At 39.9% G+C, this 14,451-nt stretch overlaps 1 protein-coding gene across 3 annotated transcripts in view; it reads left to right on the top strand.

Annotated features, from left to right (window-relative positions):
- The first annotated feature begins 2,928 nt into the window (after positions 1 to 2,928).
- The window catches only part of PTPRK (protein tyrosine phosphatase receptor type K), a 511,934-nt gene continuing 500,411 nt past the window's right edge, over positions 2,929 to 14,451 (top strand). The window contains exon 1 of one of the 3 annotated variants that reach the window (XM_006200038.4): positions 2,929 to 3,280. In XM_006200038.4, coding sequence (XP_006200100.1) covers positions 3,184 to 3,280 — 97 coding nt within the window. In that variant the 5' untranslated portion in view covers positions 2,929 to 3,183. The remainder of the gene's footprint in view (positions 3,281 to 14,451) is intronic. The other 2 variants (XM_006200039.4, XM_072965854.1) reach the window with 2 other exon arrangements.

The following is a 14,451-nucleotide window of genomic DNA, read 5'->3' as shown; positions in this document are numbered from 1 at the left end:
GTATTATTTTACATTTACTGCTAAATATATCAATATTATAGTTTGTGGGGTTTTTTTTTCAGTTTTTTTTTCCTTAGTTGTAATCATAATGTATGTTGACTTTGTCTTACAGTTATTTTACTGTAGTAAAACATGTATAACATAAAAATTACCACTTTAACCATTTTTAAGTATACAGTTCCACAGCATTATGTACTTTTACATTATTGTGCAACCATCACCACTATCCATCTCCAGAAATTTTACATCTTCTTAAACTGAAACTCTGTACTGTCTTCTGATTTTTTTTTACCCAACATTTTATGAGAATCATTTTTCCACTTTGCAACTTACTCTTTTTAATACCTTCATTTCTAGTGGCTGTGAGATATTCAATCCCAGACAATGCTCATGAGTCTGCCCATGACTGGACTTTTATATCATTTCCAGTTCTTCCTTTTGTAAATGATAAATATCTTTGTGTCTATAACACTTTCCTTATGTTGGGTTATAAGAATACCAACATCTTAGTGATTTTTAACACATGTTGACAATTTTTTTCTGTTATGTCAAATTTATACTTCTATTTGACTGATACATTCATCCATTCTTTCAAATAAACAAAGACCTAGTAAATTCCCAATATTTGCCAAGTACTATGTGGAAGCCACACATACTCTCTGCTCAAATGATTTCAGTACACTATGGCCAGCATTAGATATTGTGGCCAGCATTAGTGGCAAATAAGGACAAAAAACACTGATTTACTTGTCCAAAAGTTTTAATGCATTTCTTTGACTTTTAGTGAGAAGTCATCCTTGCTAGTTTGTTAATTCCTTTTGAGAGTTTCCTTGTCCCTCTTTGTTTCCCCTCCCCTACTTCTTACCCTTATATGTGCTGTTGGGCAAATTATTTAATCTCTAAACTTGTTTCCTCGTTTGTCAAATGGGAGTAATAATTGTACCAATGTCATAGGATTGTTGTCTGAACTCAACATTGTACACTTAAATGTCTCAGTGAGACATGATATATCTTAAGTCAGTGCCTAGCATGCTGAAAGCACTCTGCAGACATTACCTGTATTGTTATTACTTCCCAGAGAAAGTAAAATGAATCTTCTGTTAGTTGACCCAAGGAATGGGCAAGCTAGAACTGTGCCCACTTTGCCCTGGCACTGCATGTCAATTTTGAACAAGCTTTTTGTGTGTTTAAACAAATAAACCTAACAAGTCATGAACTTCCTTCATCTCTCAGGAATAGAACACATTAATTACTATATAGATGGTGAGATTTTGTTTGTTTTTCCTGAGACATACTGCTGCTAAGTTTACAAAGTTCCGCCTAGTCCTTTAAAAGGAAAACATATGTCCTTTCATTTTTTTTTTGTTACTTAGGACTTAGTAATGTTCCCCAATCAAAGAAATAGAAATAGTGATATGTTAACAGTTATAAGTCAGTGAGTTAAAAAAAAAATTCTACATTGTAGTCTAAGGAAGAATGACCTTAACTATGATGAACTGACAAGTGTTTGGCTAGTTAGTGTGCTAATAAGCCAGTTTTAAGACTCCCAGTTATGTTTAATCAAGCATCTATCCTTATCAAATTTTTAAAGAAGTCAGAATTACCCTTGCTGATTATAAATTGTGATATATATATATATATATATATCACAATATATAATATACATATATATAACCAGTTCTATCATAAGCCTGGTCATTAATACCATTTATTAATTGAATATGCGTCCTGGTAAATTGTTAATTAATCTGAATATGTGTCTTGGTAAATTGTGTAAATGTTATATTACATTGAATGTCCATTGTGTTGATTTACAAAGGCTAAAGACGTCTGAGTAACTGACAGATGCCAATCAAGAGATTCTATTGTTCTGGGAATTGTATATGTGACGTCAAAATTCTGAATAAAAATTGTTTATTCATATCTATTTTACTTGCTATTCTACAAAATGAATAAAGTATTCACTATACTATCTTTTCACAGAAGCAAGTAAATGTGGCATATGGTGAAACCACTTCAAGCTGCTTAAGTAGCAAACTGGAAAATACTTCACTGTCATAGCATTATTTTCTTCGGGATGAAATCATTCGTTGCTGTTTTCATTGTCGGCGTAAAGTTCTTTTGTTAAATACTTCTGTTTCTTAAATACCTCTTAGGTATTAAAAACAAATCAAAAAACCTTCCCCACTCTCGCAGACCTACTGAAAAGCAAGGATCATAAGCCCAGCTCCTGGGTTCTTCCTGCGGGAAGAAGTGGAAAGAGGCCGGAAGGTTTCAGAACAACAAGCAAAGTCAATGAAGCAGAGAATAAATCCAAATATTCAGCAAATGACAAGCCAGAAAGAAGACATGCCAGCTGTTCACGCTGGAAAGTTACTGAACGTTTATTTTGGTTCAAGTTTTATTTTTATATGAAGAAGGAACAATAAGTTTTCAACGGGGGTGGGATGTCTTACTCTGTATTACATGAATAGGGAACAGAGAGTTTGCAAAGCAGGTGGGTGTTTTATCTGGGCGCTTCTACACTCCCCCTTCCTCCTACCGGCCGTCGCTCTGGCGGGACATCCGCCTTGGGCACAGAAACGCAGGGCGCCTCTGCTCAGGCAGTAGGGTTTCTCTGCGATCGTCCTTTGGGGTCCGGCCACACTGCTTACCCAACTGTCGCATGTCAAACTGCCGTTTCTGGAGTAGGGCAGCCAACAGCGTGAGGCCCCCTTTCCCGCCTGCTGCTCTCGGGCAGCGGCGGGCGGCAGGGCTCCGGCGGCGAACAAAGGCGGCGCGGAGCGCGGGGCGCGCGGCCGGGGTTGGCGCGCGTCTCTCCGGCAGGAGGCGGCGGCGGTGCCGCGCCTGAGCCTGCATTCCTCCGAAGCGCCAGGAGCCCGCGGGGCGACGTCACCCCCGGCTCCGCCCCCGTCCCTCCCCGAGCAAAGTAACTCTTGACTAACAGGAGCAGCCTCCGCCGAGCATGGAGAGCTGCCGCCGCGGCCGGCCGGCGACGCGGGCGACGCTGGCGCCCCAGAGGTAGTTTGGCGACCGCGGGGAAAGAAAAAGTGCGGGCGGGCGGTCGGCTGTCGACTCCCTGCTGTCACCCCGTCAGGCCCGACCGTCCCCTCGGCCTGGGATTTCGCTGCAATCCCCCAGCAGCTCTTTGCAAAGCGGCTTGAAAGTTCTCCCAAAGTCGACATGGATACAGCGGCGGCGGCGCTGCCTGCTTTTGTGGCGCTCTTGCTCCTTTCCCCTTGGCCTCTTCTGGGGTCGGCCCAAGGCCAGTTCTCCGCAGGTGAGTGGCCGGGGGGCGTACGGATCCCCGACGAATGTCCCCGGCCCGGAGCTCCCCAGGAGTGGAGCCGGCTCCTCTCTAGGGCCGGGGGCAAGGGTTTAGGGGGGGAACTTTCGCGGCCCGGGGCAGGGGTATCGGGCACAGGGAGAGATGTCCCCAGACTTTGTGCCAGGTGGGACGCGGGGTCCTGGGCTGGGAGCCACTGGTGCAGGTAACTTTGATCTTTGCGACCCATTGTTCCTGGTGGAGGCTCGCTCGGGGCGCAGGCGGGCAGGGCTGTGCGGGAGTGTGCGAGACAGTGCTTTTCTTGGGAAACTGGTTGCCTCGGCGTCCCGCGCAAGCTGCACGACGCCGGGGTAGAGAGAAAGAAAAAGTAGTTACGACTGTGAGGACGGCTACTCTTGCTTATGGTGCGGGCTTGTTGCTTTCTGCTACTAGAACGTTCAAAGAAAATTTCCCCGGGAAGCCATTGTCAGAAATGTGGAGACTCGAAGGGACTGACCCCGGCGCGCTTTGCCAGGTGCTTTTTGTCCCGGGAATAACCTCCTCTGACTATTGTCTAACTACTTCCCCGTCCCTCCCCCAGCGTTGGGCTGCTCCAGGATTTGCCCTGTGGGTTAGGGCACTGCGCGGAGTAGGTTCTGTGTGTGCTGGCGGAGCCCGTAAGGCGTTTTGAAACACGATTCTGAGGATCCAGGCTGAGCCGTCCTGGGCAGCGAGATTTGGGCGGCGGGTCGCGGAAGCCTGACGCGCGGTGTGGGAGCCCGCTCCCCCGGCATAGCCTCCGAGAAGCTGGCCCAGCTCCTCCCGGAGCCAGCCTGGGTGATGGGGGCTGCAAACGACTGCCGCCGGCCGGGAGAACCCAAAAGGAGGCGTGTGGTGCGGTCTCGCCGTTAGCCCTTTGGGTTCTAGTGAAACCACTTAGAAAAGTCCGTGAAACCCGTCTCTCCCAGTCCTGCCCTCCATTCCCTTCCAGTTTTGTCATCCTTCCTGTCGGTTGCTTCTTTCGTTCCCTCCTCTGGGGGCTCTGAAGTTTCACCAGGTGGACGCTGGGGAGCAGGCTCCCGGGAGATCGTCTGCCTCCCGCTGGTCCTGACAACTTTTCTGGCCAGCCCACCCAGCTCAGCTTGGCTGGCTAGCGCATCTGCTGCCTTGGTTCGCGGTGCAGATGGAGACGGAGAGGTGGCCGAGGGGTGCTGGAGAACACTGGGGAAGCGACAGCCGCTATCCTGGCTGAGGCCACAGGACGCAGAGAACCAACTTACTATGCACTTGTCAGCTTCTCTCGTTGTTGTGGCTACCTGGTTTCCTGGGAATAAATTCAAATAGTTGTTTTCCGGAGTAATGTTTATTTACCTTCCGTCGGCTTTCCCCCATTTAGAACTCTATAAAAAAAGTTAGACAACAAATTCAGGTGGCAGCATGTGCTACGCACTGAGGCAGATTATAAAATTCAGCGAGTAGAGGAAAAGTTATGTGTATAGGTGATGTATGCAGAGGACAACAGCTCTGTGCAATGGATGATCCGATAGCTTAATTTTAATTCTTTCTGGAGCAAGCATTACAGCATGCATCTCTGACACATAATGCCCTTTACTATTGGAAGCGTGCTTGATGTAAGACATCAAGTGAGGCAAGTGAGGAGGGGGCTATTGATTTCTGCACAGTGTTTGTCACTACACGGAGAACCTATGCTTGATAAGGCATGTAGTTTGTTAATTGAAAGTTGAAATTCTACTAGTTGCATGATTAAACTTACATGTATTCAAGAGTTGCAACTATTAAATGTCTCCACAGCTGATGGATATATTTTCATCAGTAAAGAAACTTTTCTTTTTCTCTTTTCAAATGTTATTTACCCCTTAATGAGCAAGTAAATATTAAATTTCCTCTAGCAGAATGCAGATTAGCTTTCCTGATCCCTAGAGTTCAGATATCTCTAATGAACAGTTGTGTTCTTAGACATCCAGTTCTAAGTGATTTAACAAAATATGCCTGGCTTTTCTTTAGTGACAAAGCAAAACACTTGACTTTATTTTATATTTAATTAAAAGAGTGTGCAGTTCTAATCAATGCAATTCTGGCAGGACTGTATCTCAATGTTTTGCCATTCAGGAGATAGGTAGATAGATATCCAGAAATGAATGCCTTTTATTCCCACAGTTTAGATTATGAATCTGCCTTTCTCCATAAATTAAAAGTTTGTTTTGTAAAAATTTCCATTTTCTGCCTATCCTGTCATTTGTTATTCTACTGTCACGAGATTTTATGGCAGAGTGTTGCAAAGACATGGAATCACAGATTGGAGGTGTATTTTTCTTGCATTTTTTTTCTTGCGTTCTACTTTAAATGATGCACTTTCATTTCTTTTGAGAAATTTAAATAAAAATGCTTTAAAAGTATAAAACAAATACATGTTCAGAATTTTAAAATAACCTGTTAAATGTTTTAAAAATCATGCTCTTTAGGCCAATTTACCACTTTCAGATATTATGTGGTTCCTAAATGTAGTAAGCTTCAAAAGCAAAATTTGAAAGGCTGCAGATTGTTGGATCTTTGATATGTCATGTACTCATCCAGTCTACTTTGTTTAAACCACAATTTTAAGAACATTTGCATCACTTGCGACTTTTTTCTTAGCTTTTAGAGGTAAAGTGTAAAAATTCTGCATGGTGAGCCTCTTTAACATCTGAATTTCCAGAACTTCCTATGAATCTCAACTTATATTGTTTCAGTTTAATTGTTCACTGAAAATGACAGCTGTGTCAAATCTCTATTATACGTGGGAAAGTTGAAGCATAGAAGCAGAAAGATGTACTGAAGTTTGTTTGCTGGGTTGTGTGGTTGTTATCTCTTGGTATCATAATGTGAGGAAGTTTTCTGTATTAGGACAAAACCAGTCACAGGTGAGGTAATTTGGAGACTCAGCTTTCTCATCTGTAAAATGGGGATAATAATACCCATTCTGACCTTTCTACATGGTTTTTATGAGAATAGTATGAAACAGTTTATGTGAACTGACACTGTAAACTGTCAAACATTATGCAACTATCTGGGGTGTAATCATCATACATTAAGGTAGCTAAGTGCCTTGCAGTCTTTCCTTGCTCCCACACTCTCTCCTAGTAGGCAGGCTGTTCAGGATTTGTGTGTGTGTGTGTGTGTGTATGTGTCACTCCACCAGTCATTCATTTTAATCATTGTTAAACATAAATATCCTAGATTGGCCAGATGATAATTTTGTCAGCACAGTGAGAAACATTTTCCTTTAAATTTTTTTGTTTTGTTTTTCACTTACCTCGTGTAAATCCTTACTTGAACTAAACCTGTAGAAGAGTCACTGTTAACATTCATAGTATTCTAACCATAGGAAAAATTTATTTTTAGTCATTTTCTTTAGCTGTCTGTTCAACTCTTGATTGTTCTGCTTTTACATCTCAGTGGGAGAAAAATATGCATCTTTTTAGATGCAGTCTTACCAGTGACCTAGAGAGGGACTATTGTCTCTCTAGTATGTTGTGAGCCTGGAAATGCAACTCCAGATCCTGCCTTGGATATAGTTCTTGGCATGTCACACTGTAAGCATTCACTCACTTGATCCCTTACAACCTTGCAGCTCATCTAAGCAGTGCCACTTTCCCGGAGTCTCACTCCTTGGTGTCTCTGTAGGTGAATTAAATTTCTCCTGTATTTTTTATCTATTAGGAAGATACATCGGAGACAGCTTTTTAAAGCTTTGCCTGTTGGTTTTCTGGTTTTGATTGGCCAGAATCTCTCCATCCCTCAATTCATTGGAACTCCAAATCCTAAACTAGTAGTAATGTGTAACTGGACATTTCCAGGACTGGTTTTTCTCTCACTTGTCTCCGTATATCTGCTTCTGTTGGTTTTCCTAGATTGCGGGATGTCGTATTGTGTCTGGCCAACCAAGACGGGAAGAGGCAGTTCTGGCTGCTTTTTGGGCTTTGGCAGTGTGCTGCTGACAGCTCTTCTCTTTGTATTCATAAATGTGAATTTGAAAAATAAATCAACCCCTCTGCCCCTCTCCCACACTCCTTCCCACTCCCCTCTGGCAACCACAAAGCCCCACATGCACATACACAAAATCACAGCCTTTTTGTTTTCGCCAAATATCTTTTGGTGCTGGTCATGTTCTTAAAAATTGGAAATATAATTCAACCATTACCCAGAGCAAACACCAGTCCTCCCACTTAATCTCGTATTTCTGGCAATGATGGTTTACTACACGTTTTTATGGCCTTTAACAAACATTTAATTCATGTGATAGGGTCCTATATAGAGAAACTAGGTTGTTGCCTGATAATGCTTTTGAAGTCTTGTGTTCTAGGTCTGCTCAAAGTGATATTAAGGACAGTGTAAGTCATGCTAAATGTGGATCTGCTTCTCCGAGGCATGGAAAATGCTGTCCTCATCTGCCTGGTGCTCTTCCCATTTCCTCTGCTTGCTCCTCATGGAGGGCAGGAAGAGGAATGCTGGAAGATTGAGAGCAGGAAACATCAAGGGAGTTCACAGATTGTTCCTAAAGACAAAACAAAGAACACTCTGTGTGTGTGTGTGTGTGTGTTTGATCTTTTATTTAATTTTTGAAAGAAGGAAAAAAAGCCCTATTTTTGATTTGTTTATTGGAATCAGCCTTTGCCTTTGTCCAAGCACATTCATTTCTTATTCTGTGGATGTAAAAACTTCCCTCTGTGTATTCCTCTCAGACTTTACCCTTTGATCATGTGTCTGGCTTGTGTTCCTTTATCAAATGGTGTTTCATTTTGCCTAAAAAAGGTTATAATTGCTTTTGAACATGACTTTTTTTTCTTTTCATCAAAACACACTGTCATAGTTCTGAATGATGGTGTTTTATCAGTTCATGATGTTAAACTGGTATTTGACATCAATCAAGCTAATTTTTATATATATAAACTTGTGAATCCATGAAGTAATCTTTTAATGTCATAGAATATTTGTGCTTGTATATCTCTGGAAGAGAGAATTTGAGTTCCTTTTTGTAAATGGGGATAGAAAAAAAATTTGAGTGCCATACTGCCTGTTATTTTGAGATAAGTGAGATAAGTTACATATAACTGGGCTTTGGAAAACTTTAAAAGTTATGTTTGAATGTGTGATATCAGTGAGAAGTCTGGAGGTAGATAGTTTACAAACTTCAAACTCCATCTTAGCGGAAATGTGTTTTTATGAAAAAATGCTCTTAAAGAAACATAGTTTCACATAAAGGGTTTTATTCCATGAAGATTCTGTTGGGAAAGATATGTTTATTTTCTTGCAGTATTCTTGTGGGAATTCTTTTGATTTGTAGCTAGTATTTTAGTAATAAAAACTGACTTTACGCAATTAAAAAAGTTAGTTTTGTGAGGTTTGCAGATTGTTGAGCTCCTGGGAAAATGTTTGGCTTGAGATCTAAGAGTCACATTGATCCTGTTGTGGAACATTGCCATTTCCCCACTTAACTCCGGTTTGAATTTTTTGGCATTCTCCTCTGTGTGTTGATAATCCATAAAAATTACAAGTAGCTTATTTTGTCACTTACAGTTGTTTTAGGAGCAAATTAAGCAGCCCTGAATGAAATAATCCGTGTTTCCACTTTATATGATTATGGATAGATCTCTGTTGAAGTAAAAGTGATGAACAGAGCAATGCTGGCTGAATCCTTTTACAGGTGTCCTTCTAGGAATTATTTTCAAGAGGAACTCAGAAATAAAGCCAAATGAAATAGTATCTAGAGTTACTCTTTGCATTTATTTTGTTGAGAAAGCTGAATGATGTAAATATGTATTTGTGTGTGTGTGTGTGTGTGTGTGAATACAGACACACACACACATATATACACACATATCTTAACAGTGATATAGAATTTCATTGTCTCCAAAGGTTCAGGTGAGAAGGAAACTTAAGGACATCTACAGAGGGAATCAAACATCTATATTTATATTCTGGAAAGGCTATTGAAAATACATAATTGTTTTGTCTATTCATAGATGAAGAAACTGAAATGGAAAAGTAAATGGACTATATAGTATCTAAGATACTGTACTATGCTATATTGTACTTTAAAGGAGGAAATAAGAAACCGTCCTCCAGATTGGTGTCTATTTATATAACCCTTCCCAGTGCAGCCTGCTCCTTAACCAGCTGCTTGTAGGCTGATTCTCCAAACCCTGCCCAGGCAGCAGCTGATCAGCTACAGAAATTCCCCTAATCCTTACTGGGCGATGGGTTGACCTAGCAGCTGGTTAAGTGGCAGACTGGCCAGAGCTCCTTGATGTGATTTGACTTAGGTCGTTCAACAAATTTGAGAGTGGAGAGGAAGCCTTTCTAGCGCCCTCACTGCCATTTAAGGGCTGATGGCTAATTGCTTTGTGGTCATTGGATTCGTCAACTGCAAGGTGCCCTAGCATTTTGTTACTTGAATTATGGTCGATGGACCAGCAGCATCAACATCACCTGAGAATTTGGAACGATCTTGTTTGTGATCATGTGTTGGAGCCCACCTAAGACCTACTGATTCAGAATCTGCATTTTAATAGTATCCCCAGGTGATTTGCTTGAACATTTAATTTTTGAGAAACATTGCCCTAGGACAAAGAAAGCTCAGCTTGAAAAGATTTGCCACGTGCACTTTGCTGTAGAATTGTAAGAGTATTGTCAAAGAATTAATTACAACATGAAACAAATTTCCCTGGATTTACATTTCTGGTGAGTATTTATTTAATTATAATATAACACCCCAGGCACATGAAAACAACAGTACTGTTCAGGTTTTTTTTTTTTTTTAAAGAATCCTCAGACAATTTGGAAAGAAATATTTCACAAGAGAATAAAAATAAGGCTACATAGTTTTGGTTGTGAACATATTATATAAGAATATTTAGAGGTAAACATATTATCTGACGAACCAAACATGATATATGCCAGTCATTTTTACTTAGCATATTGCCATGTTCCTATAGAAAATGATATTCCCTTTTTTTTTTAACTAGTAGCAGCAGTTTCTTGTTTTATATTTCTTTTTCTTCTAAGTGTAATTCAAGTAGCTTTGTAATAAGGAGCTCATTTATAGGATAGTCAGATTTAATGAATGGAAGTTAGGTAGAATACATTAAATATCACTAGTGTTCTTTTATTATCTTTTGTGTTCATATTTAAGAACACAGATTCTTGTCAGTTTTCTCAAGAGAAAAATTATGATGTAATAGACAGTGTACACTATTCATGTCAAAACACAGTTTTACTTGCATTTTATAGCTTGCTTTAGCATTCTTTTAGAAAATGAATTTTCCCAGAAGACCTAATTGCCTTCTTATTAATGAGCCTGTAAGAATGTTTTGCTATCCATTTACTATTCTAAATGTATCTACTTTTGCTGGCTGTTTCAACAGTGAAGTCTCTGATTAAATCACGACTGCTCTATTTGTTTTTGCCATTCACTAGCGACACAGAAAATACTGGCATAATGACATGGTTATGGCAGAAACTAATGAAAAACAAGCGATATAAATTAGTGTTTACCGATAATAGTTGGTTGTATTGTAATATTAGTAATGGAGTTTGGGGCAGTACACAGCAGACTTCTCTACATGTTTTATACTGTAAATGAAAGTCTGCTTCACCTGTATTGTTTTAAATACAATATTGGTTTAAATAGTTGCTGGATTAATGAATAAACTGCAAATCAAGGATCTCCACATTTACTTGTTTTAGACACTAGTGTTCAAAGGAAGAGGTTTAATTTTGGACAGATCAGTGTTAGAGGAGAAGTTAGTGATGGAGAGAAAGCCTGATAGTTACTTCCATACATCTTGGAGAGCTTTAGAGTGTGAAGCTCTCTGATTTGTTACTTTTTCTAATTTTATGCTGAATTCTAGAGCTTGACTTTTGTACTAGTTCGATTTTTATTCCCATCAGCAATAATTAGGTTCGTTTATTCCCTCACACATTCGAGGGGGCAGATTTCCCCAAAGCAGTTGCAGAAACAACAATAGGAGTTGCCATTTACTAAGTGCCTGCGACCTGCCAGGCCTTATGATCAGTGTTCTGCATCACTTAAAATCCTTACCATGATCTTCTAAGATTGGAATTATCTCCATTTTGCAAACTGAGGCCAAGAGAGGTTAAGTAATAACTTGCCACAGATGACAGTGTGACGAACTAACATAGCCAGGATTCATTATTGGATATATATACAGATATAGCAATTAGACGTTTTTTGGGTTACATAGTGGCAGAAAATGCAACCTAGACTGGCTGCAACAAAAGGGGAATTTATTGTCATTTCTAACTGACAATTCAGGTGGAGCTTGACTTAGGAGTTCACATAATTCCATTGAGATATGGTCTTTCTCTGCCTGCTCCATTTAGCTTTGGGTGCTCCAGAAGCTTCGTTCTTGGCACCACATAGAGGCAAGGTAGCATCGGCAGCTCCCAGATTCTGGTCCATTAGGAAAATGTAAACTATCTGCTGGGCGCCTGAAAAGGCCCTGAGGTTCACTAGGGTTAGATTCAGTGAATCACATATCCAGCCCCTGAGGAGAAGTATGCTGATTGTCTTAGTTTACTAGGATTCTGGGCTCAGCCCTGCATCCCCCAAGAGGTCATCTGGACTGATTGAGGGGAGTGGACTGTGGATCAAATCAGAGGTTGTCAGCAGATAGAGGAGTGGATTCTAGAAAAGTAGCCAAATCTCAATGTAGTTGCTTGAGATAGAATTAAATAAGGCGTGAGCAGTAAAATCAAAGAGAAGGGTGCACCTGTGTGTGTGATTATAATCCTGAGGGAGGTGGTGATAGTTGGTGGTGGGGGAACATAGTTGGATCTGATGGTTCTCTGCTCTGTACCAGTAGATGGTAACATCAGGAAGACGTGGTGGTCTAAGCCTTAGTCTCTAAGGGGAAGGGAGTGGAGGAGGAAGAGAGCAGAAAGAGGCAATCCGTTTGTGGTACGTTTGTGTGCATTGCAAATCAGCTGTTCATAGTTTAGGGAGAATTTCTTTTTTGGTCTTTAAGCCCTACTTTTAAGCATGCATTTTATTATTTTCATGACTGTATCCTCTTTGCCTCAGTATTGAATAAGTCTAGTGTTCAAATTTGACAGAATTTTGAGTGCTAAAAGGGACCTTTTAAATTAACATCACTTGATTTGATATAACGTGCCCAAAGTCACATGACTTGGAAGAACTTGAGGTCAAAATCAAACTCAAGATTTTGATTTTTTTTTTGGTCACTATTGTTACAACATATGCATTGTTTTTGCTTAATGGTAATTTATATAGATACCTATTATTTAAGATTTTCTTTAATTATTTTGGTTTGTATTCTGAAGTTCTAAAAACAATGTTTCCAAAGGCAAACCTGATTTGGCTTTGCTCAGAATAGTAATCCAAGTATGAGGTGATAATAATTGGTATGTCTATGAGAGAAAGAGAGCATTTAGATACCTGCCTGTTTTTCAGTTATCCTGCAGGATTTATTTATATATATACATGCTTGAACAGGTATTTGCTTGTATACATTTATTTATTTTTAATGGATGCCAAAGGATAAACTAAGCTGGGTAAATGATGCTAATTCAGAGAAATAAAACCTAGTGACTCTTCACTTTGGAAACATATTTTGAAAAACTCAGAAAGTGATGGTGAACTTTTTTATAGTTTTGATCTTCTCACCTCTGCTGCCTAGCTGTATAATGCATATCTGAAAACATGGACTGTTCCACAGAGTTGCTATGAGAAGGTACTGAATAATGAATAAAATGTAGAGAAGTAGTAGCTGTTTGCTTAGCCTCCCTATCTCACAAGGAGAGAATTGTCTATCTGGCCTGTGTTAGGAGGCCTAAAGTTGGATGTGACTGAGGCTCGGGCCCAGCGTGGCTGTGCCAGTTTAGAGCAATGTCAGCCCTGGGCACTTCTGCCATCTGTGTTGGCCGTTTTTTGGCGAGGGCAGCTGGCCTGGCACTGAGGGGTGAAGATGATGATTGTGGAGGAAGCTTACTGATTGCTGTTTGTGCACTGTGCTTTTCCTTCTGTTACTGGAGGTCTATTTTCACATACTTTTTTCTGTTATCTTAAAGATCTTAATGAATTATTATTGTCTTCCATGTGTGTTGCCTGTTTTCTGTGGCTCTTTTTTACCCCTTATTATATCCTTATCAGGTGTGATAACTGTAACTCTTGAATGATGAAGTTTGTAATAAGTTGCCTAACAACATGGTGGGTTGAAGCAGAGTGCTACCTATTCTTCACCCATTTTTGCACCTTTAACTAGACTCACATTTGAGTACTTAGGGAATATATGAGGTGAAGAGCGTAGCAGTGACCTGCTTCAGAGAGAGCAGAAGGATTCTTTGGATACTTTGGAGATCTGTATACAAAACATTTTTGTGCACAGAACATTGGGCAGCTGTAAGACAGTTCCAGTCTTAGTTGTGTCACTTTCTGGCTCTGAGATTTGGAAGTAAGTCCTTTCTGCTTGACCTTAGTTTCCTGATCACTAAAATGGGACTGTTACACTGAAGAGTGATTTTAATATCTTTAGTTACTCAGTAGGAGACTTTTAAAGGTAAAATGAGTAATATATGTGAAAGTACTGCTATAATTGGAAAGTACCATAAAATGTAAATTATTTTAGTTGTGAATATAAACTTGGATAATAAAGAAATTATTGTTGATAAAGGCACAGAATACATGGTGAAGATGAAAATAAAAACAATAGATGGTTTGTATATTTGTGCAAGTTATGCGTTACGATCTAAGTTGTTTACTTATCTCAGTGTTTGGGGAAAGTGGTGTGCCAGAGAAGTCTGTAAGGCACTTGTGAATAGTGAGTAATTTTGTTATATATCATAAAACGTAGCCTCCCAAATTCATTTTCACTTACCATATTTCATTTTATATATATGTAACTTTTACTCTGTAATGCTCCAAAACAGTTTTTATATTTTCACCAGATATGTTAATAAAGATTATGTGATTATAAAATATTGTAACTGATAGTTTTAAACTTATGTTTTAAGGACTGTGCTCATATATAGCAAGTTGTACATCCAGTTTTTCTTTTTGAATATTTTCGTGAAGAGATTAAAAATGCTGTTGTTATCAGAGCTGGTCTGCCTAATTGGCGAGAGCATGTTATTAAGGTTTGTCTCAC

Source organism: Vicugna pacos, chromosome 8 (genome assembly GCF_048564905.1).
Source record: "Vicugna pacos chromosome 8, VicPac4, whole genome shotgun sequence".
Classification (NCBI taxonomy): Eukaryota; Metazoa; Chordata; class Mammalia; order Artiodactyla; family Camelidae; genus Vicugna; species Vicugna pacos.
The sequence above is the reverse complement of the archived record's forward strand: the minus strand, read 5'-3'. Positions and strand labels throughout refer to the sequence as shown.